The sequence below is a fragment of the Aquarana catesbeiana genome, linkage group LG10 (genome assembly GCF_042186555.1).
Source record: "Aquarana catesbeiana isolate 2022-GZ linkage group LG10, ASM4218655v1, whole genome shotgun sequence".
Taxonomy (NCBI): Eukaryota; Metazoa; Chordata; class Amphibia; order Anura; family Ranidae; genus Aquarana; species Aquarana catesbeiana.
This window is the reverse complement of record NC_133333.1, coordinates 37596083-37618096: the sequence shown is the minus strand read 5'-3', so window position 1 is coordinate 37618096 and position 22014 is coordinate 37596083. Positions and strand designations below refer to the sequence as shown.

At 40.6% G+C, this 22014-nt stretch overlaps 1 protein-coding gene across 2 annotated transcripts in view; it reads left to right on the top strand.

The window, feature by feature from the left end:
• GRIK5 (glutamate ionotropic receptor kainate type subunit 5) overlaps positions 1-22014 on the top strand; it is a 591069-nt gene that overhangs the window by 423965 nt on the left and 145090 nt on the right. For both annotated transcript variants that reach the window (XM_073602012.1, XM_073602011.1), the window contains exons 6-11: positions 1480-1658; positions 1886-1939; positions 12953-13114; positions 15876-16028; positions 18751-18855; positions 19627-19734. In XM_073602012.1, coding sequence (XP_073458113.1) covers positions 1480-1658; positions 1886-1939; positions 12953-13114; positions 15876-16028; positions 18751-18855; positions 19627-19734 — 761 coding nt within the window. The remainder of the gene's footprint in view (positions 1-1479; positions 1659-1885; positions 1940-12952; positions 13115-15875; positions 16029-18750; positions 18856-19626; positions 19735-22014) is intronic.

Here is a 22014-nt window from a genome sequence, read left to right as displayed (position 1 = left end):
CTGACATGACACAAATAATTTACTGATGGGCCCATTTTTTTTTTTACTGGCATGACACAAAGAAATTTGGCGAAATGACTGTTTAATGGAAATATCAATTGTTTAAGCTACAAAAATGTAGCTAGTGCAATTAGCAATGTGCTTAAGGTATAACAAAAAGGCAAATAACATATTTTTTCTATTACATGATGGTCAGGTTAATTTACCCCGCACAAAGTTAACCATTACATCAGAGTATGCAGGGTTCCCCTCTACAGTGCAAAGGGGAACTCTGCGGAACCTGATGAAAAAGGGAACACTGCTGTAAGGGAGAACTCGGAGGACTCTGATGTAAGAGGGAATGCTGCAGACTCTGGTGTAAAGAGAAATTCTGATGTAAGGTGGTTTCTAGTAAGCAGAGCCCCCCTTACATCAGAGTCCACAGTGTTCCTCTTTACATCAGATCCCACTTACATTAGGGTCTGCAGCATTGCCCTTTACATCAGAATTCCCCTTTATATCAGGGTCCTCAGAGTTCCCCCTTACACTAACACTAGAGGTCAGAAATGAGCAGTTGATATTTTCTACTGTAAGAAAGTGAGTTTATAAAACTAAAATAATGTACATCTTTAAAGTGTGTGCAGTTTTTATGTTAAATCCATGCATGCCAAGTCATTTGTATGTGTAAAACACTAACATATTTTTAATACCTATCACAGAGGCTCTCATTCCCAAGTCCCGGCTCCCCCTCCACCTCCAGTCCTGTAATTCATAAAAGGCGCCAAGAGCTGCCATGACGTCACCATGCGCCTGCCCCCCAGTCCGTGCCTGCCCGAGCCCCCCCGAGCTGAGACAACTTTGAAAATGCGCATGCATAGTTCTGAAGCCAGCCTGCAGCCATATTTTTTTGTGGGCAGCCCCTGTCCATAACAGACATTTAGAAACAGTTTGCAAATCAGCTGATTTTTACAAACTGTCCATACATTTACGGACTGCTGGCAACTCTGGTGCGAGTTGAACTTAAACAATTAGGAACTAGACATTTTGCATTGTCTATGAGTTGGGGCTGTGTTGGAAATAGTTGCCAGTGCATCTGGTGTGAACAGGTTCTTAATGTCCCTTCAAAAATAATTTCCTTTTTTTTTTTAAAGTCTTTCTTTAAAATAATATCTGGTGATCTCACCTTGAAGGTCATTGTTCTGGTACTTCCTGTTATAGGGTGACCACGCTCTGTCCCTGTCTTCCAAATGTGCTTCTGGGTTGTCATCCTGTCACAAGGGCTTCCAGTGGAGACTACAAGTGGCTGTTTCTACACAAAATGGCCCACATTTGTCACCCCCAGGAAATTCACCCGCAGAACATATAGACATCCAGTGGCTTACAAATGTTGACTGGTTTAGAAACAAAGATAGTTCAGTGCCGTTCCCTTTTCACAATACCTTCTTTCTAACAACATCTTATCAGTACTGTCAATATCCTTGTCGTTATTTCTTTCTTCAGGTTTACTTCGGCTAGAGGAACTGGTCCGCCAATTCCTAATATCAAAAGACACCCTGTCTGTCCGAATGTTGGATGAAACCAACGATCCAACACCGTTATTAAAGGAAATCCGCGATGACAAAGTATCCACCATCATTATTGATGCCAATGCAACAGTGTCCCACCTCATTCTTAAAAAGGTCAGTAGTAGCAGAATTCATAGCATCCCCCCTCAGTTTCTCTGGGCTGATCTATTGAAAATTTACTCCTAGCAGCCAATCAGGGGTTAGCCTTCACTGTCCAAAATACTAGAGAAATTACAGCTGTTTTGTGATTAGTTGTTAAAGCCAACTTCCCATTTCTGTTGTTCTAACTCCATTTTCTCAGATTTTTCCACTCACCTATTTTTTTGTTCCTTCTCCCGCAGGCCTCTGAGCTTGGTATGACGTCTGCCCACTACAAATATATTCTGACAACAATGGTAAGACTACAGTTAAAGGGGGGATATAGAGGGGGGTTTAAATTCATTAAAATGGTGAAATTGTTTTATAAAGTACAATTAAATAATTTGATAGGAACCGGCAATGCAAGGACAGTCATGAAAAAGATCTGAAAACAAGGTTTTATGAGGACGGCGAAAAATAAAATACTTTATAAGGAGGAAATTTCCGCTAAATGTTTTTGCTGTAGAAGAACGAGATAAATGGCAGTTTGAAAAAGAAACGTCAGGCACGTTGAAGTGACGTAAAATAAATTTGTGAGCTGCAGTCTTTGAAATGCAGAAATTGCACTGCAGTCAGAGTCTTCTTCATCTATAAACTTCATATCGGATATAATTTCAATTGGCCATATTAAACAGGGGTTTCAGGAGGCCTGTGCTCAGGACTGCATCCTCTTGCTAGTAGTTCTGTACTATGCAACCTCTCCAATAAATCTATGGCTCATAGATCATAATGAGATAGAAGACAGGAGTAGATTCAATGGATTGTCTACTATTTAAGTGGATATCTAGCCACACATTTTTATTTTTGTTTTGGATAAAATGGGGATAAGGATAAGAGCCTCCACTGGGTTTTTACAGAAATGTTACTTCTGTTTGTGTCCATGTTCAACTTTCTGGTGTCTGGTGAAAGTGTACTTTCTAGTGGAGCTTTGCATAGCAGAAAAAGAATGAGGTTCTAACCCTTCCTCACTTTGTCTAAAACAAAATGAAAAAGTTTTGACTAGATATGCACTTCTTTTTTTTTATTATTCTTTATTTATATTGACCAATAACATCCTGAACAGTTCGATATATAAAGGATAGCACAGAGGATGGAACAATTTGATACAGGAGCTACTGCGTCAAAATTAGAGAATGCAACATAACCTCCAGTTCTCTTTTTCAACCTGTTATAACATAATTTCCAAACCCCTCCACTTACCAAATAAATGACGTGACAAGGTTTTTGGAGCAAAATGGCCTTACGGCCTTTTATTAACAATTAACATAATTTAAATAAATAACATTTTTAAATAACCATCAACCAAACTTCTCTATATACTTTTGGGGTCTTCAAGGGCAACGACACACAATTTGGTCACTGCGACCAACTTATTTTAAACTTTAGGCCTCCAGTCGCAAGCCACCGACAACATTCGCAGTGACTTACATTTTTACCCCTTCCTGATTAACCCCTCGTTAACCGGGAGGTACCTGAGAACCCCATACCACAGATGGGTCCCAACCATGTTATATATATACCAGCCATCTTCTCTTCCTCCAAAGACCCACCACTGCCAGGCTGTCCTGACAGCCTCCCTGAAATACAGACCAACATTGGGAGGGTGAGTGAGAATCTTCTTCCCCTCCGCTCTCGACTGACGTCACTTCCTCCTTCTCTTTCACCTACTTCCCCAGAATGCCTCCCATCTCTAGACCACCCCCCTTTCCTTAAACGGGACAACTACCTACATTACCCCCTGCCTGTCCTATGTCCACCCATGTCATGCCGTCCCTCCGCCCATTCCTTTTATTCTTTTAACTCCGGGACTCCCTGTATAACCAATATCTCTACTGTATGTGGCATTTTCCCAGCTATGGTCTCATTTTCTGTAATACATTCCAGTGATTAGCGGGTATTTAGTAGTGAAGGGGGTACAGGCTATGAAAAGATGAAGATGAGGCTGGGTAGTTGGTAGAGTGAGAAAGAAGAAAAAAAAAAAACGTGGTGGAGTGTGTTGGGGAGGGGGAGAAGGGGAGTGGGGATTAAGGGAACTTTCTAAGTCTATGCTGGATATGCACTTTAAAGGGACTCGTTCATAAGAGAATAATGGAGGCTGCCATTACTAAACTCTCCTTTAAGAATGCTATATCCCTGAATGTAATGATGATGCTTTGGCTTTAATACTGTCGGAGTCACTGACCCAAAACAAGTATAGAAATAAGGATTTCAGAAACATTCCTACACTCATTTATAAGATTTCAGGTCTGTAAATTAAAAGTACTTAATCAGATATAGCCAGTAAACTAGACTTTTCAGAGGGAGCTCAGCAATGGCAGCCCAATGCCTCTCTCATGGTATTGTTACTTTAACCAGTCTTGTACGTTAGGGATGCAATGTACACCCAAAAAAACATCACCAAAGAACACAGGGTGCACATAGCAAGCCCTGATCCCCCCTTCTCCTGACACTATTACTAGGAAATGTGTGAATACAGCAACTGGCACTGGCTGATATTTATTGTTTATTTGCAGTTCAAGGGGATAAGTATCCAAAGCAACCTTACAAGTAAAAAAACAAGTGTTTTAACCACTTAAGGACCGGGCCTATTTTTCAGACTCTGTGATTACAAGTTAAAATCTTTTTTTTTTTGCTAAAAAATTACTTAGAACCCCCAACATTATATATATATATATATATATATATATATATATATATATATATATATATATATTTTTTTTTTTTTTTTTTTACCAACACCCTAGAGAATAAAATGGCGGTCATTGCAATACTTTCTGCCACACCGTATTTGCGTAGCAGTCTTACAAGCTCACTTTTTCTGGAAAAAATAAACTTTTTTGAATTACAAAATAATACAACAGTAAAGTTGGCCCAATTTTTTTTTCTATTGTGAAAGATAATGTTACGCCGAGTAAATTGATATCCAACATGTCATGCTTCAAAATTGCAAATTGCTCGTGGAATGGCGTCAAAATTTTACCCTTAAAAATCTCCATAGGTGACATTTAAAAATGTTTACAGGTTACCAGTTTTGAGTTACAGAGGAGGTCTAGAATTATTGCTCTCACTTTAACAATCGTGGCGATACCTCACATGTGTGGTTTGAACACCGCTTTTATATGCGGGCGCTGCTCACATATGCGTTTGCTTCTGCGCGCAAGCTCGTCGGAATGTGGCACTTTTTACATTTTTTTTTCTTATTTATTTTACTTTTTATTTTTTATTTTGACACTGTCCTTTTTAAAAAAAAAATTGGGTCACTTTTATTCCTATTGCAAGGAACGTAAACATCCCTTGTAATAGAAAAAAAAAGCATGACAGGACCTCTTAAATATGAGATCTGGGGTCAAAAAGACCTCAGAACTCATATTTACACTAAAATGCAATAAAAAAAAAATGTCATTTGAAAAAAATAAAATTCTCCTTTAAGAGCAGTGGGCGCCCTTCAATGCTATGGAGCTGAGCGGGGGCCATCTTCCCTTCACTCTGCATCCAAGCAGTGAGGGGAGTGGACATAATCGTCTCCGCCGCTACCGACGGCCCCGGTAAGCAGCGGAGACGACCGGAGCGCTGCGGGAGGGCCCCTCTCACGCCACCAATAAAAGTGATCTCGCGATGAATCCATCATAGAGACCACTTTTACCTTAACGAGAAACGCACGTCGTTCCTGAAAATACCGGGGTTATGGCAGCTAGCTACTGCCATAACAACGATATTTAGCATCCAAGTACAGACGTACGGGTACGGCGATTTGCGTGAAATGGTTAAATAAAGAGTGTTCATTGAGTTACCCCTTGTTAACCATTTATTAACCATTTGTTAACCTTCATTAGCCCTAATTACCTTCCCTCTTCCCTTAGCCAACAATTTTCTGCTATTTTTTTAAAACATTATTAATTTATTTTTTGGTTACATAGTTGGTAAGGTTGAATAAAGACACCTGTCCATTCAGTTTAACCTTCAGTTTAACCTGAGGTATGTGTGAGTTTATGTCAATAGTAATTCCCATATCCCTGTATGTTGTGATCGTTAAGGTGCCCATCTAATAATTTTTAAAAACTATTGATGCTGATACCACTGCTTGTGGATGAGAATTCCACATCCTTACCACTCTGAGAGTAAAGAACCCTCTAGACCCTCTAGAACCCTTGCGCTTCTTATTTCTGTGATTTATACTGAATGTAATTTACCTGTGATCACTGTTTCCTAAGTTGCCCCGTATTTCCTCATCCGCGATCAGGTCTGTGTTGCTTGTAATCAGTAGGTCTAATAATGTATTATCTCATGGTGCATTCACCGACTGACCCATGTAATTGTCCTGCAGGACATTTAGGAAATGGCGAGCCTTAGATGAATGAGCGGTTCCTTCCGCCCAGTCGATACCTGGATAATTAAAATCCCCCATTATAATGACATTGCCCTGCCTTGCCGTCATTCCCAGCTGTGATAGGTCAGACTCCTCCTCATCCCTCTGGCTAGGGGGCCTGTAGCATACACCCATACTCCCATCAGTTTCCTCCCTTTGGACTTCCAACCACAGTGATTCCACTTCTTCCCTTGCTCCATTAGTAATGTCATCCCTCACATTCACTTGAAAATCATTCTTGATATACAGGCATACCCCTCCCCCTTTCCTGCCCTCCCTGTCCCTACGATATAGGGAATACCCCTGAATGGTTGCCAGCCAATCATGTGAGTTACCAAACCAAGTTTCTGAAATTCTCACAAAATCAAAATCCTCCTCGTACATTAGTAGCTCCAGTTCTCCCATTTTTATTAGCTAGACTTCTAGCATTGGTATACAAGCCTCGTAATTTTGTCCTGTTCCATACTATTTCCTTGTTAGTTGTTACAAGGCTGCTTAACTTGTGTTTTGGTATTCTAGTCACCCTACCACTAATGCCCCCAATATTACCCACGGAACCTTGCTCATTGCTGGCTAGCACTACATCTGGAGTGGACCCTCCCCCCAACACCTAGTTTAAAAGCCCCTCTTTCTGGCCATCTTCTCTCCCAACAGAGCTATACCCTCTCCATTAAGGTGCAGCCTGTCCCTGCGAAAGAGCCGGTAACCGACTGAGAAGTCAGGTCAGTTCTTGAGGAACCCGAAACCCCTTCTTCTACACCAGCGCCTCAGCCACTTGTTCATTTCCCTAACCTCCTGCTGCCTCTCTGGTGTGGCTGGAGGTACAGGTGGTATTTCTGAGAATACTACCTTGGAGGTCCTTCTCCTCAATATAGCCCCTAAGTCCCTGAAATCTTTTTTTAGGACACTCCACCTTCCTCCTATCTTTGTCATTGGTACCAACATGTACCATGACAGCTGGGTCCTCCCCAGCCCCACCCAATAATCTGTTCATTTTTTATGTATTTATTTATTTATTCAACAACTTGTTGGTGTTGCATTTAAAAAAAAAATGTGCAACATTTAAAAATAAGCATTTCATTCATTTGTAAATATCTTTTCAATGCTTTGTGTTAGATACATTATGAATGGGATGAAGTTTTGAAAAAAAATATATACTTTTTATCTACAGTAACATTTTTTTTTTAATTAACAGTGGTCAAAGTTAAAAAAAATGTTTTTTTTTGTTTTGTTTTTTTACATTTTTGCCTGTAGATTATATAGAAAATTAAATGGTTTTTGTAAGACAATATCACAAAAAGACAGCATTGTTTGTCTTAAAAAGAAAAAAAAAAGTATTACTTCATCACCCTAAAGAGGAGCTTCACCCTTTTGGGGTTCATTTTGATATTAACCAATTTTTATCTTGTTCTTTGGGTTGAGCTGAACGAACATAGTTGCCCGCCCAGATATTCCAATCTTGTCCTCCTGTATTCCTCTGAAAGCTACCACATGCAGGATCCCATGCCATCATCTTCTTTGCTGACATGATTAGGAAGCCGGTAAAATTGTAGAAGTGAAAAAGTAACCTGTAAAAGTGAGTGAAGGTCCTCTTTAACCACTTGCCGACCATCCCCTGCAGTTGTACTGTGGCAGAATGGCACGGCTGGGCGAAACAACGTTATGTAACGTCGCCTCGCCCTGTGGCCACTAGGGGGCGTGCGCGCCCCCCGAGCCGATGCGAGTGCCCAGCGGTCAAGATCACTGCTGAGCTCCCGCGATCGCTCCGGGCACACGGAGAACCGGGATCTGTGTGTGTAAACACACAGTTTCCTGTTCTCTGAGGGGAGAACAGACAGATCGTCTGTTCATACAGAGTATGAACTACAATCTGTCATCTCCAATGCACAGTCCCCTCCCCCCTTCAGTTAGAACACAAACTAGGGAACACATTAACCCCTTGATCGCCCCCTAGTGTTAATCCCTTCACTGCCAGTGACATTTTTACAGTAATCAATGCATTTTCTATAGCATTGATAGCTGTATTAATGCCAGTGGTCCCAAAAATGTGTCAAAATTGTCCGATGTGTCCGCCATAATGCCGCAGTCCTGATAAAAATCTCAGATCGGCGCCATTACTAGTAAAAAAAAAAAATTACTAATAAAAATGGCATAAAACTATCCCCTATTTTGTAGACGCTATAACTTTTGCGCAAACCAATCAATATACGCTTATTGCGATTTTTTTATCAAAAATATGTAGAAGAATACATATCGGCCTAAACTGAGGAAAATTTTTTTTTTTTTATATATTTTTTGGGGGTATTTATTACAGCAAAAAGTAAAAAAATAATGTCGCTCTTTTTTTGTTTATAGCGCAAAAAATAAAAACCGCAGAGGTGATCAAATACCACCAAAAGAAAGCTCTATTTGTGGGAAAAAAATGACGACAATTTTGTTTGGGTGCAGCGTCGCACAACCGCGCAATTGTCAGTTAAAGTGACGCGGTGCCGAATCGCAAAAAGTGCTCTGGTCAGAAAGGGGGTAAAATCTTCCGGGGCTGAAGTGGTTAAGTAAAGTTATCACCAAAAAATAAATATTAAGTTGTTCTTAGCAGGAAATGTGAAGATTTCTCTGGTCCATAAGTGAGAACTGAGCTAGTTAAATAGCAAAACTTACATTGCATAGCGATTTTGCAGAATTTCTAGCCTGCAGGTTAAGGAGAAACAGACAATTTTGTATAGCAGGGCTCATTTGAGTAGAAAGTCATTGCCAGAATAAAAAAAAACAAAAGCCCTTGGGAGGTAGTCTGTGTAACTCTTTAGTGTATTTCCTTGATACTTTTCCGAGCTTGACTGGCGTGCGCCTTTCATATTATACTTTTTTCATCAGTGTTAAGTTTTATCAACCTGCAGATCCTGTGATAAGAATTCCTTCCAGCCGGCCACTCTGAGCAAAAAGCATATCAGTATGTAGAAATCCCCTGGCTGGCTCGCCACTTAATAGAAACGTTTGATGTCTTATGCAGATATCTTAGGCACAAAGACAAAAAGATAAATGCGTGCTACTAAGTTTTTGGATCATAAAAAGTGAAGAAACCTTTTTTGTGCACAAAAAAAAGGTTACAAAATGAAAAGGTTCCAACAAAGAGCCCCCATATGGTAAAGCTAATCTCTAAATGCTCTAATACACAATGAAAACATTTGTAAGTAAATACATCTTCTCACTGAGAGGAGGTGCTGTGAAAAAGGGGGATTTTTAAGTGCCGAAATAAGTACCACACAAATAAAATCTGTTCTAAAAACCACAAGTCATTAAAACGTATTTATTAGAGCATATTCAAACATGCTTTATGACAATTTTGTGCAGCGAAAGTGTGGTTTCGATACATATGGATCGGATATGTCTGGATCGAGGCATTTCACCCAAATGAGGGGCTTCCTCAGGAAGGATCCACGTTTCAATATTAATAAATCTAAACACTCAGATATAGATCACCAAATGTGACCGATTCATAACGCTTTATATGACCACAGTCACACAGGAAGGTGTATTTACACCAATATGTCCATGCTCATTAAAACTGAAAGAAGAGTCGCCACTAAATGGCCATCATCAATCAGGTCTGATTATAAGGGAAATTGAACAAAATGAGTGAGGTAAAACAAAGGTGAGGGTTATCATCCAAGGAAGAGCCAAAGTGTATGCTTTAAACATCAAGGATCCAAACAATTGGACCAAACAGGAACCATAAAGGAAGAAATATTCTAGGTTCCAATATAGCTGGGGAGGAGACCGTCCACCGTTGCAATGGTCAGACCAACGGGTGTCAAAATGTCGATATCATTTGTAAGTAAATTGTCCTACCTGCCAAAGTATCTGTAGTTCTCCTTAGCTAGTCTTGTGATATAGGAACCTCTGTCAGACAGCACAGCTAAGAAAGTGACCCCACTTTTCTGGACTGCAGTTACAAACAATTTCAATTTGAATAAACTCATTAGTAGCCATACAGGATATAAAGCCATTTTTTGTGCACCAAATGCCTTTGCAAACCCAGAAAATATCATTTTTGTTGCAGCATGTTCTATGCATGCTACAGATGCGCTACTTTACAGACAGACTAAGGGGACCCCCAGGCACTATATTTTAAGGAATTTTTCATTTTTATTGTTGTACTGTAAGCATCATTAAAATCACTGCTCCTGAAAAACAATTTTTGCTGTGGGGGCACCCGAGCTCGCTCCAGAGCCGCTGCTCTGCATGTCCATTCAGACATGGAGCCGTGGCTCGGCCTCACCCCCTCTCTCTTCTCATTGGCTCGCTGGCTTTGATTGACAGCAGCGGGAGCCATTGGCTCCCTCTGCTGTTTCAGTCAATGAGGAGGGAGAGTCTCCGGAGAGCCAAGACTCTCCTGCACATTGGTGGATTGAGAGGGGGCTCATCTGAATATTGGGGAGGATGGGGGGGGTGCTGCACACAGAAGGTTTTTTTTTTTACCTTCATGCATAGAATGCATGAAGGTAAAAAACGTTGAGCCACCGGATTGGGGGTACCTTTGAGGACCCAATCTTCTTGGTTACTCTGACATGGTTATAAACAAAGGAGCTAACAATTCTAGCAATGACTATGTTTGCATTGTTATCTTTAAGAAGAATTTAAGACTTTACATGTCAGGCACATAGTATGCAATTAATGCAGGAAAAGCGCTTGTGGGTTCTGTTATTTGTATATAAATCTGTATTGTTCTGTGAATGGAACCATGTCCTGGTTTGTTGATACCTCTGCATAGATACTTTCTGTATTGTCTGTTAAATATTCTAATAAAATCTTTATGGAAAAAAAAACAAAAAACAAAAAAAACGAGCCTTTAGAACCACTTTAAAGCGGAACTTCCCCTTTTGGGTGAATTTCCACTTTAAGCAGTACAGCTTGGTCAGTGACCCAATCCCAGTCTGCTGATTGGAAGTATTTGTGCATGACAACACAGTGGTGAGGTCATCACTGGGCTCTCTCCTGTCAGCAAGCTTCCAGTTCAGTAGTGTCTGAATGGCCCACATTGTGTCCTACATTGCAATCTGAGTCCTGCTGCTCATTATCTTTTTAACAAAAACACAACTGGGTTGAAAAATTATATGTTGTTATTTGCCTGGAGTTCACATCAGGTTTATAATGCATGTTTGTCTCAACCCCCCTATGTACCTGGGGAGCCATTGTAGAGCGGTAAGTGGGAGAAGAGGAACTCAGTAATGTGTCTCTGCTGCTTCTTTCAAATTTCACTTTAATACTTGAAGCAATCCATAGGAATATATTGTTCCAAAATTGCTATGTATTACTTCAAGACAACTCTTTGCACACACTTACAAAGAAATTTTCCAGTTATATTATAAAGAGGTTTTCCAAATATAATCACACACAGCTACTTTGTATGGAACCGACTATAAAAATAGCAAAAACGTCTTCATCAGAAAAAAAGATGCCTTAAAGTGAACCTATACTCCATTTTCAACTATGTTGTGCTTAAGAGCAGACACAATAAGCTGCTATAAACCAAGGGTGCCCAACCTTTTGACCTTCATGGGCCACAATGGCGAAGGGGAATTGCCATGGGCCACACATAAACACTAACAATAAGGATAGCTGATGAGCAGAAAAAGTCGGGCAGGTCACAAATTGACGATCACTGATGTGGATAATGTAGCAATCTGAGTGATAAAACTTCATTTTTTTGTAATATTTATTTTATAAACGAACGCATCAATATCTGATTAGATGGATGTAGTAGCATTCTCAATGAATTCTCAACATGCTCATCAGATATTTTGGTTCTAATTTTGCCTTTTGTGTGCTCTATCCTTAAAAATAGTTGCTCACAAATATAGCTGTTGCCGAAAACTGATGACATGAATAAAGCTTGATAGTGAAGAGAAGGAGATTTTTCTTTGGAAAAATAAAAGTCCAGCAAAAAGACACTGTCAAATTTTTCTTCGGCCGTATGTGTTCGCTAAGTGGAAACACATTTTTATGTAAAAATTCCCCCTCCTCAAAATCAAAATTTTTAAGTAAGTTTACAATTTTGTGTTGGGCTGCAATCATAGCCGTCTTGGCCTGTATGTTGGACACCCCTGCTATAACCTTTACTAGCCAGAAAACAATTTTTTTGCCAATCTGTGGTTATCTGATGATCTCCTTTTAATTTGTTAAAAGGGGGGCCTGACTCTTCCTGACTTCATATGTAAAGATGGCCATACACCGAGCGAATTTCAGCCAGTCTCTGATGAATTGGCCGAAATAAGAGCTGTGAATAGCCTGGTCAACACCATCTGATTGGACATCCTTCGTTTTGAATATCAAAGGAGCTGGGCAGAAAATTCTTGACTGAACAGCGTCTGCATCAAATCAGATGCAGGCACTGTGTTGGGTATTCTGACAGCTGTGGGTGCCGGCTGTCAGAATACAATAGGGGAGATCACATCACTGCTGATCTTTTGGTTCTCAATCTTCTTGGAGTGGAGAGAAGTGACTGTCAGTCACTGCTCTGTGCTTTGGAGAGTTCACCAGAATGCTGGGTTGGGGATGGGGAGGGTGCAGTTAGATTCTGCTCTCAGCCGCAGGCTGAAAGCTGAAGCCAGCTGTCAATCAGGAAGCTCAGTGGATCCCAACAATATGGTTGGGATCCTTCCAAAGTCTGGATCAGATCTGTGACACTGTTGGCTGACTCTGGGTCACAGGAGAGCACAAGTAAGTTCACTCCCGTGGCCCACAATGGAAGTATGGCCAAAAAAAAAGTTGGCCCTACTTCTCTTTTAAGCCAAACACAGATTTGGTGAAGATGAAGATCGATCATTTTGGTTCAGAGACAGAAATCAATGTAATGGTATATGGGTTATGTCAATGATTAAGTGACTTTGCCGTTTCTCTTTTTCAGGACTTCCCCTTGTTGTCCTTGGAAGGGGTGGTGAGTGACCATTCCAATATTCTGGGGTTTTCCATGTTCAATAGTAGCCATCCATTCTATCTGGAGTTTCTGAGGAGCCTCAACATGTCTTGGAGGGAGAACTGTGAACTCACTACCTACCTGGGACCAGCTGTAAGTCACAGTGCAACTTAAATATGGCCTGCCCCTTTGGAAAAATCTTATTGATCAGCCATTTTTTTAAAAAGCTGGAGGTTAATCTGCTTATGCATTCCCATCCTTTCATTTTGTATTACATATTTTATTTTATACCCAGTGGTGTCATCACTGGGTCCTTGTTGTGCTTCTCCATGCAATGCAGGCCGATCATGGATCCTGGGAAGGGTTGTCAGGGTGCTGTACATAGCTTCCTGTAAACATCACAGTATTGTTCTCAAAAGCCTTCAGCCCTGATGCAAGCAGTGGGCTGGCTCTTCAGATAAGTTATCCAAATGTTAAAATGCCTTGACGGGTGGATGTCAATCTGGGGGAGTGGCCATTCAAAGGCAGGCTGCATTTGTATGTAGACCACCCTAGGTACTCACGTGTGAGGCTGAGCTTCCACTAAAGAACTAAAATCCACTGAATGGAAGGGGTGGGTCAGGGACATTCTGGCTGGAGAGGAAAGGACTAGATGATGAGGATGTCGCTGGGCAGAGAATAAAGCAGGTTGTATCTGGCTTGCTGTGCTTTCCATTGGTTGGACCAGTTTTGTCACATGGAGTAGGTCACATACTCCCCCATACTTTGAAGTACTGGGTTTCTCTTTTAGCACTCGACTGAATGAGAGAAGGAAACAGAAGAATATGCTGCAGACTCTCAGATGATTCTAAGGCCAGCTCTTTCAATAGAAGGTGGCAGCTCAGAAAACAGACACAACATTTCATAACTGGAATTGTGATTGTCATAAATACACACGTAATCAATAACATATTTCAAAAGGAAAACTTTCTTCTAGCAAGTTCTTCATTCCCTTTGCTTTATCCAGCACTGAAAAAATGAAGATAAAATCAAAATGGTCAACAACTATTTTTGCAAAAACGTTTAGTAGACGAGGCTTGGTGCTATGAAGGAGCCATGTGGGTGTGCCATGATAATGATAGCTCCAAAGTGACAGCTAAATTAAAAGTTGTTCTTAGCAACTTTTTCCTTCTTTTGTTAATTTGCAAATGATTTCTGTCAGCATTCATCACATCTCACCGGCAACAGTCTCATTACCATACAAATATTACCCTGTAAGTCCTTATGTCATAATATATTGTTTTAGCTGGAATCAGAATTCATTTATTATTTGACAAGTAAAACAGAAAAACATTTATATGGCAAAACAATTGCTAATTGTGTTTTCCATGCTTTTTAGATGTTTTATTTTAACATTTATTTGCCTTCTGCAGTTTCCCCGGGGCCATGCCTAGGCAAACTGTGCACGTAGGTAGAAATGTTGAGGAGAGCATGCCTAGAGCGGAACTTTACATACAAATTGAGCATTTGTGAACAGCTAGGCATTTTATTGTAGAAGAGATACATATACTATGGGGTTGATTTACTAAAACCGGAGAGTGCAAAATCTGGTGCAGCTCTGCATAGAAACCAATCAGCTTCCAGTTTGTTTTTTTTTGTCAAAGCTTAATTGAACAAGCTGACGTTAGAAGCTGATTGGTTACCACCATGCACAACTGCACCAGATTTTACGCTCTCCAGTTTTAGTAAATCAACCTCTATGTCTCTTCCCCAAAATAAAGCATATTCACAATCTTCTTGAGAATGTATACTTGCGCAGCTCAGTGTAATATCCTGGCATTTGCCAGGTGCCAGGATCGATAATCTCATGGGTGGAATTACATCATCCCAATGTGACCAACCAAGACGGGTGAAGATTCCAAACTCCAGAGAAGGCCAGGTGAAGATATTTTTTTTTCAGAGCTCCCTGGTGCCATGGTTAGTCGATCCCCTGTAAACAAAAAAGTGAACTGTGAAATCACAGCTCACAAAAAATGCACAAAGGATAAAATAATGGTCCGACCTCCGAAGACCAAGGGCCTCTATCCCTGAACATCCCAGGGCACAAGGCTCCTGAAAGAGGCAAGGCATTCTATGGCCACCTAAGCCAAAGCTAAGTGGACCCCACTCCTTAGTTATCTGCCAAAGCTGGTCCTCCAAGTATTTGATGTAGGCTCTCCCGAAGAGAGACCCACCAGCTGGGGAGAAGAAAAAGAACCCACAACCACATATCCTCTCCCTGACATGGCAGGCCCCGATATCATTCTAACTAGGTGAAGATGTTGGTGCTGGCATTGCTTGGTTACTATGGGCAACTACATTTTGCTACTTGGAGTGTTTATTCAGTAAGCCAGTACATTATGAAGGAGTCAGGATTCAGAGAGCTGTTAGCTTTCATATTATTGTCTCTACCATGGCCAGTAAACCAAAAATAATTGATACGCAATAATATTACAGATTTTAACAGCTCATTCATTGCATTCTATCTATATGATAATTTAGAATTCTTCATTGCGGCAAGCAGAGGTGTACAACCCATCAGAAGGCAATTTTAATTATTTAACCTGGAAATCAAAGATTGGATCTGGTTAGTTGCTGTGGACAACATCTCTGCTTTCTTCTAGTTGGCTTAAACACCCTGTTGTAGGTATTGTGGTATTGACTTCATATATTTACTACAGTATTATATTAGTGCAGTGGGCCGGTAATGAGTATGGTTATTGGTTGGGACAGCAAAGGCATCTTTTGAATAGTAATTGTAGTAGATGGAATTGGAGTGAGTGGCAGGCGAAAGACCTGAGATAATAATGATCATTATATGCCAGGAGCAGATAATAAGCACTCCGTTTAGTTTTGAAAAGAGCTCACTTATTATGTTTCTCTCTGTTTCCCTCAGCTGTCCGCAGCGCTCATGTTTGACGCTGTCCACGTGGTAGTCAGTGCGGTGCGAGAGTTGAACCGGAGCCAGGAAATCGGTGTAAAGCAACTGTCCTGCAGCACATCACAAATCTGGCAACATGGGACCAGTCTGATGAACTACCTCCGCATGGTAATAGGCTTAACCAAAATTGGACAGTAGTTTAGTTTAGTGTAATTTCAAAAGTAATTTTTTGAATATTTTTAACCTGTAGCTTTCAATTAAATAATGCCTGGTGATCCTGCCATTAAGGTCCTTGTTTAACTACCTCTTATAGGGTGACAACGATCTGTCCTATTTTACATGTATAGCTTGTGACTATATATGTACATAGGGCGACCCAGAGAAAAATTAAAACAAAATAGGGCCCTATGAAAGGTAGCTCCTTTGCTACCACCAACCCCAACCCCCCCTCCATCCCTTTGGTTGACATTAATGATTGTTTAGTAGACCAGCTTTTCTCAACAAGAGTTTGGTGGATCCCTAGGGTTACTCCAGAGGTTGCTAGGGGTTCTTGAGATATTAGCAATTTCTGCCTCTTAGATAAGTAATCACTGACACCAATGATCTTTTTAGCTATCTGTATGGGAAGCACTCTTCCCATTGACCACCAATGTGAGAAACGTTCTTTCCACTGGCCATCAATGTACGGAGCATTCTTTTCACTAACTACCAATGTAAGTAGCATTCTTCCTACTGACCAGAGTAATGGGACTCATCTTCCAGTTACCACCAATTTAACGGGACCCTTCTCCCACTAATTTCCAATCTAAGGAAGACTGTCTCCACTGACTATTTATGTAAGGGAGGATTTCACTGGCTGCTGATGTAAGGGGGGCACAGTTCAAATGACTTACTGTTCACGCCAACATTCCATGAGCTGTAGATGCATTAATTCATTGTTAGCTCGGCTTCCCAATGACCTGAAAGTTATTTTAAGGACTCCAGGTTGAGAAAGGAACTTATAGACACAGAAAAGTCACTCCATCTTCATTATTTATTCTGGAATGGCCCCATTTGACACCAAATGCCTACAGGTACATCTTTCATTGTGAAGTGACAGGCAGGTGTACAATTTTGACCAACTGTGTTCCTCTCCTGGTTTTCGCCATGAAAGTGTTAGCTGGCATTCTGAACATCCTTCAGGTCTAAGGCTCCAAGGTTGCTTTGTGTATGATGAGGTTCTGGGGCAGCCATATCAATTTAGTACATACACTGCTTTGCAGTGCTACACTATGGTTGTGCCTTACTGTTCCTTCTAACAAAGTCTATGAGTTGGATGACTCTTATGCCGTATACACACGACCGGACTTTTCAACGGACTGAACTCCGAAGGACTTTTCGACGGACTGAACCCCGAAGGACTTTTCGAGGGAGTTCCAACAGAGTTCCAACTAAACGGACTTGCCTACACATGATCACACCAAAGTCCGACTGATTCGAACGTGATGACATACGACCGGACTAGAATAAGGAAGTTCATAGCCAGTAGCCAATAGCTGCCCTTGCGTCGTTTTCGGTCCGTCGGTCTAGCGTACAGACAAACTGATTTTTCGATAGGCGTCAAGTCCGTCGGAAAGATTTGAAACATGTTCTATTTCTAAAGTCCGTCAGATTTTTAGACAGAAAAGGTCCGATGAAGCCCACACACGATCGAATTGTCCGACGGATTCGTTCCGTTGGACCTTTGATGTTAAAAAGTCCGGTCGTGTGTACGCGGCATTAGGCAAGCCATAGATGATGCAAATTTCTTTCCTGCAACCACGTGTTGCAGGAAAGAAAATCACTCAATTTCCCCATCAATACATTCAGTGTTGATGGGGGAATCCCTCTCATATAACGTGATTACTTTTAGGTATAATTTAAATGATCTTTGCAGTGGGGCTCCCCCTCATTACAAGGGTTAAATGTTCATTTTGTCTAGGGGGGACTGAATGAGTACAAATATCTACCTTAAGGAATAAGGTAAGTATTAATGTATATTTCTCTGCCTCTACTGCCCTTTGTGGCGCTTTAAGTCCCTAAATACATTGCGTCAGTAACTGAACATGCTTGTGACAGTGTAAATTATACTGTTTAAAATTGTTTTGGTGTATTACAAAAAAGGGAAAGGAGACATGTCTGTCCCTCCTCCCATGAGACTGCACTGACTGCCTGAAGCCAAATCTCCAACATTATGTAGGAGGAAAGAGTGGAGTGAGTCACATGTTCTTTAAACACAGAATTACTGGGAAATTTCTTTGCTTCCAGCATCTAAATGGAGTGGTATGGAAGTGAAGGGCAAGTGAGGTTAAATCTAGGAAAAGTAAAAACCTCCCTTACGATGGGACTGTCCCTGCACTGCAAGGGTTAATTGCTTGTTTTTGTCTAGCGGCAGCAAAACTAGTATTACTTACCTGACCCTCCACTCCTCCCCTATGCTCCGGCAGTGCAGTGTTCCTTGGCATCCTCCCATCCAATGCATGGACCTTGCATCAGTCTTGAAGATGTCAGGGGGCATTTGACTACTAGAGTGTAGAGGAGAAGAGCCTGCCAGGACCAGTCTTGCAGTACAGAGGAGTCTGCAGGACTGTGGATCAGGTAAGTAAAACAACTTTTCCCAGTCCTATAGACATAAATAAGAATTTAACCCTTGCAGTGTGGTGACAGCCCCACTGCAAGGGAGAAATATTTACTGTCCTGGAGTTTAGCTTTAAGTTACTGCCATTAATGTGAGCATTTTCCTGCATGAATAAAGCATAGGTTCACTTTAAATGATCGCCAGAGCTTAGTCACCCACACAAGCCATTCGTCACTTCTAAATTTGAAAAATGTTTTGTCCCTTCATTCTTCTTCTTCTTTTTCTACTTATCAGGTAGAGTACGATGGGCTGACTGGACGGGTGGAGTTTAACAGCAAAGGTCAGAGGACAAATTACACTCTACGTATCTTGGAGAAGGCAGGAGATGGTCACCGAGAGGTAAATTACATACTCTAGGGACAATCTATGGACAACTATTAAGGCTTGGTAGTGTATTTATAATTTTTTTTGATGGCTATGCAATGTAACTGTAGAATTTTCAAGAAGCCCTAAAAACAAGAGGAGAAAGTCCAAAGCCCATGAAGACAGTACCTTGTAAATGTTACCATTTTAACCACCAAGCCACCACTGTATTCAACTTTTATAGATCATGGAAGACTTGGCAGCTCGGTTGCTAGCAGTTCAGGTTTTTGTGGCTATCCCTACTGGGGAGATTTCCTTTGATTTCCTATTTCCAGGGCAGGGAACTCCACAGTGGGGATACAGACAGCAGTAAAAATTTGACAAAGAATCTAATCCATTCTGTTTATTCAAAAACGAATCAAACAAACAAGATTTACACTCCAGTCAAACATTACATTTTGTATAAACTCTTTCATGGGATGCAACCTATCTGCCTAATGGCTCTAATTTTCTTTGCTGAGATTCTTCTCCTGTGGTTGGCTTCCTTGAGTGTTAAATCTATACAGATGTCAGTATCACAGTTTCTAAATGGCCATGTCTGAAGGAGTCCCAGGTACCATCCTCTATTTACCTCAGAGAGGAAGGTTGTACAGCACAGAATCATGTGATAAAAAGCTACATTCTTTTCAGAAGCACCAAAAACCTGCCTAACTGCACTGGATCATACAGAACTTTAGCAAAATTCCCTGGATGATAATACAGTTTCAATAACTGATGTTGCTTGTTCCCTTTTCTGTTCCTTCACAGGTTGGAGTTTGGTATTCAAACCGCACCTTGGCCATGAATGCCACCAGCCTGGACATCAACGTGTCAGACACCCTAGAGAACAAGACTCTGGTGGTAACCACAATTCTGGTGTGTTCTTCTAAAACAAACCTTGTAAATTTACCAAAACTTTTGATGTCTTTGACTTAACTAAGTGTTCATCATCTACAACGATCTTTATGCGTCATTGCTGGCTTCTATATAAATATTTTACTGTCTTTGTAAATTTCCTCTGGTTGTTCTAGATGTTATCTTTTCATTACCAGCAGTATAAAATAAGTTTATGGAATCAGGTCTGACAGGCTAATTCTTCAGTGTGCTTATTTTGGAGTTGTTTATCTCTTGGGAGTGTTATTAGTTCTTATGTCCCTTACTCTGGTGGTAATCACAAATTTCTGGTTTTCTTTTCAACTGTTGATACACTACATGACTTTTAGGCTTACATCTTCTCCTTAAAGAGGACCTTGCATCAAAATGTGAGGTCTGTTTATCCTGTAGATCCTCATCCCCCTTGATAAAAAGAAAGCAAAAAAAAATTGGAAGAAAAAATTAAAAAAGCACTCAGCTTTACACACCACCTTCTAAAGTGATCTAAGCAAGGGTGATGACACTGGATCTTCTACCAGGAATCTGTGACACCTGAGGATCTCAGATATCATGGGAAGATGCTCCTGCACACTGGTGGTATGATTTCTCAAGGGAACTGGGCACTTCAGTGTTCCCAGAATCTCATTAAAGGTCCATTGTCCATGCAAAATTGCTTGTGAGCTAAGGTTCTCTTTTTAATGTGTTTTTTTTTTACATGGAGGAGGAAAGGAGGTCCACATGATAAGAGGACCATGCATTTTGATGCAAAGTCTACTTGAAATCTCAAACCCAGCCAAATCTTTCTTGCTGCTGTTGTCCCCATCAAGGGAAATGTACCATTGCTTCCTGTTTATTTTCCAATTCAGGAAAAAGAAACAGGTTCACCAGATAGCCCACCACCGCTGTTGTAGATTCTTGTGTTCCCTAGCCAGCCTCAGCCCTGTGAAATACCTAGTACTTCAGGATATGGGAAGTATATGAGTTTCTATCCTGATATATCACTGAGTGCAAGTGTGACCAATGTTTGGTGGGGTTAAAGGTAAGGTTCTTAGCCATGTGTAAGCTTTGCTCTGAATGTGCAAAATGACAGTCTCACTCTACCTAGTGCAGTAAGTAACAAAGCCTGCCAAAAAGCATAAAGGTAATCGGTAGATTATTTATTATTGAAGTATCACATTCACATATCCTTGCTTTGTCTTCTATTTTAGTGAATGTTATAAAGTTTTATTACCTATAACTATATCTATGTATGAATTTAGCCAAAATAAATGTACCAAGTCCTTTGAGTCATATATTTATAGAGCAGTGATAATCTTTTTAGTGTTTTTTTTGTGTGTGTCTTTTTAGTGCTTTTGAAACAAATTAGCCTAATTTAATTTAATTTTTTATCAATGTGTATTATCTTGTTTCTTTGTATAGATGGCAAATATATACAAATACAAAGTTTTGCAAACCTTAATACATTACTGTAATTCTGCCAGATAGGGTCTGTCTCAGCTGTGTAGAATGGCATAAAACACCAACAATGCTTCTGGTAGCCAGAGACCATGTGATTTATGCTAAAGGGAGGTCAGCGGCAGCATTTTCTTTTTTTATTTGACTTTTCTAGGGAATGTCCTAGTAATTTTGACATTGAATATTTGATGCAAGAATCCCCACCTTAGCTCTCTATAAACAACTGTGAGATCTCTGTTCCTCTGTGGCTGATAGTAATTGGAGTCCAAGGGGTGAGTTTTAGAATTTTCTTTGGAGAGCTATTGAATTCCATTATGGTAAGGCAATATTTTTTTTATCCCAGCAAATGTTGCTGAGAGTAAAATCTGAAATGACAGCTCTTGGTTTTACAAACATGGGTGCTCCAAGAGGAAAGGTCTTTATTGTGGAAGAGTTCCACACTAACAGGGTATTCCTATTTTCCTGGAAAAACCTTTAATGCCGTGTACATACGACTGGTTTAGCCGTCGGAATAAACTCCGAAGGTCTCTCCGACGGAACTCTGACGGAATTCCATTCAAGCGGTTTTGCTTACACACGGTCAACCCAAAGTCCGACCAAAGTCCGACCGTCCAGAACGCGGTGATGTACAACACTTATGACGGGACTAGAAAAAGGAAGTTCAATAGCCAGTAGCCAATAGCTTCCGTCTCGTACTTGCTTCACAGCATGCGTCGTTTTTGGTCCGTCGGAACAGCATACAGATGATCGGTTTTCCCGTCGTAAATTTTTAGAACATGTTCCATTTCTAGGTCCATCAGAATTTTCGAAAAAAGAAGTCCGATGAGG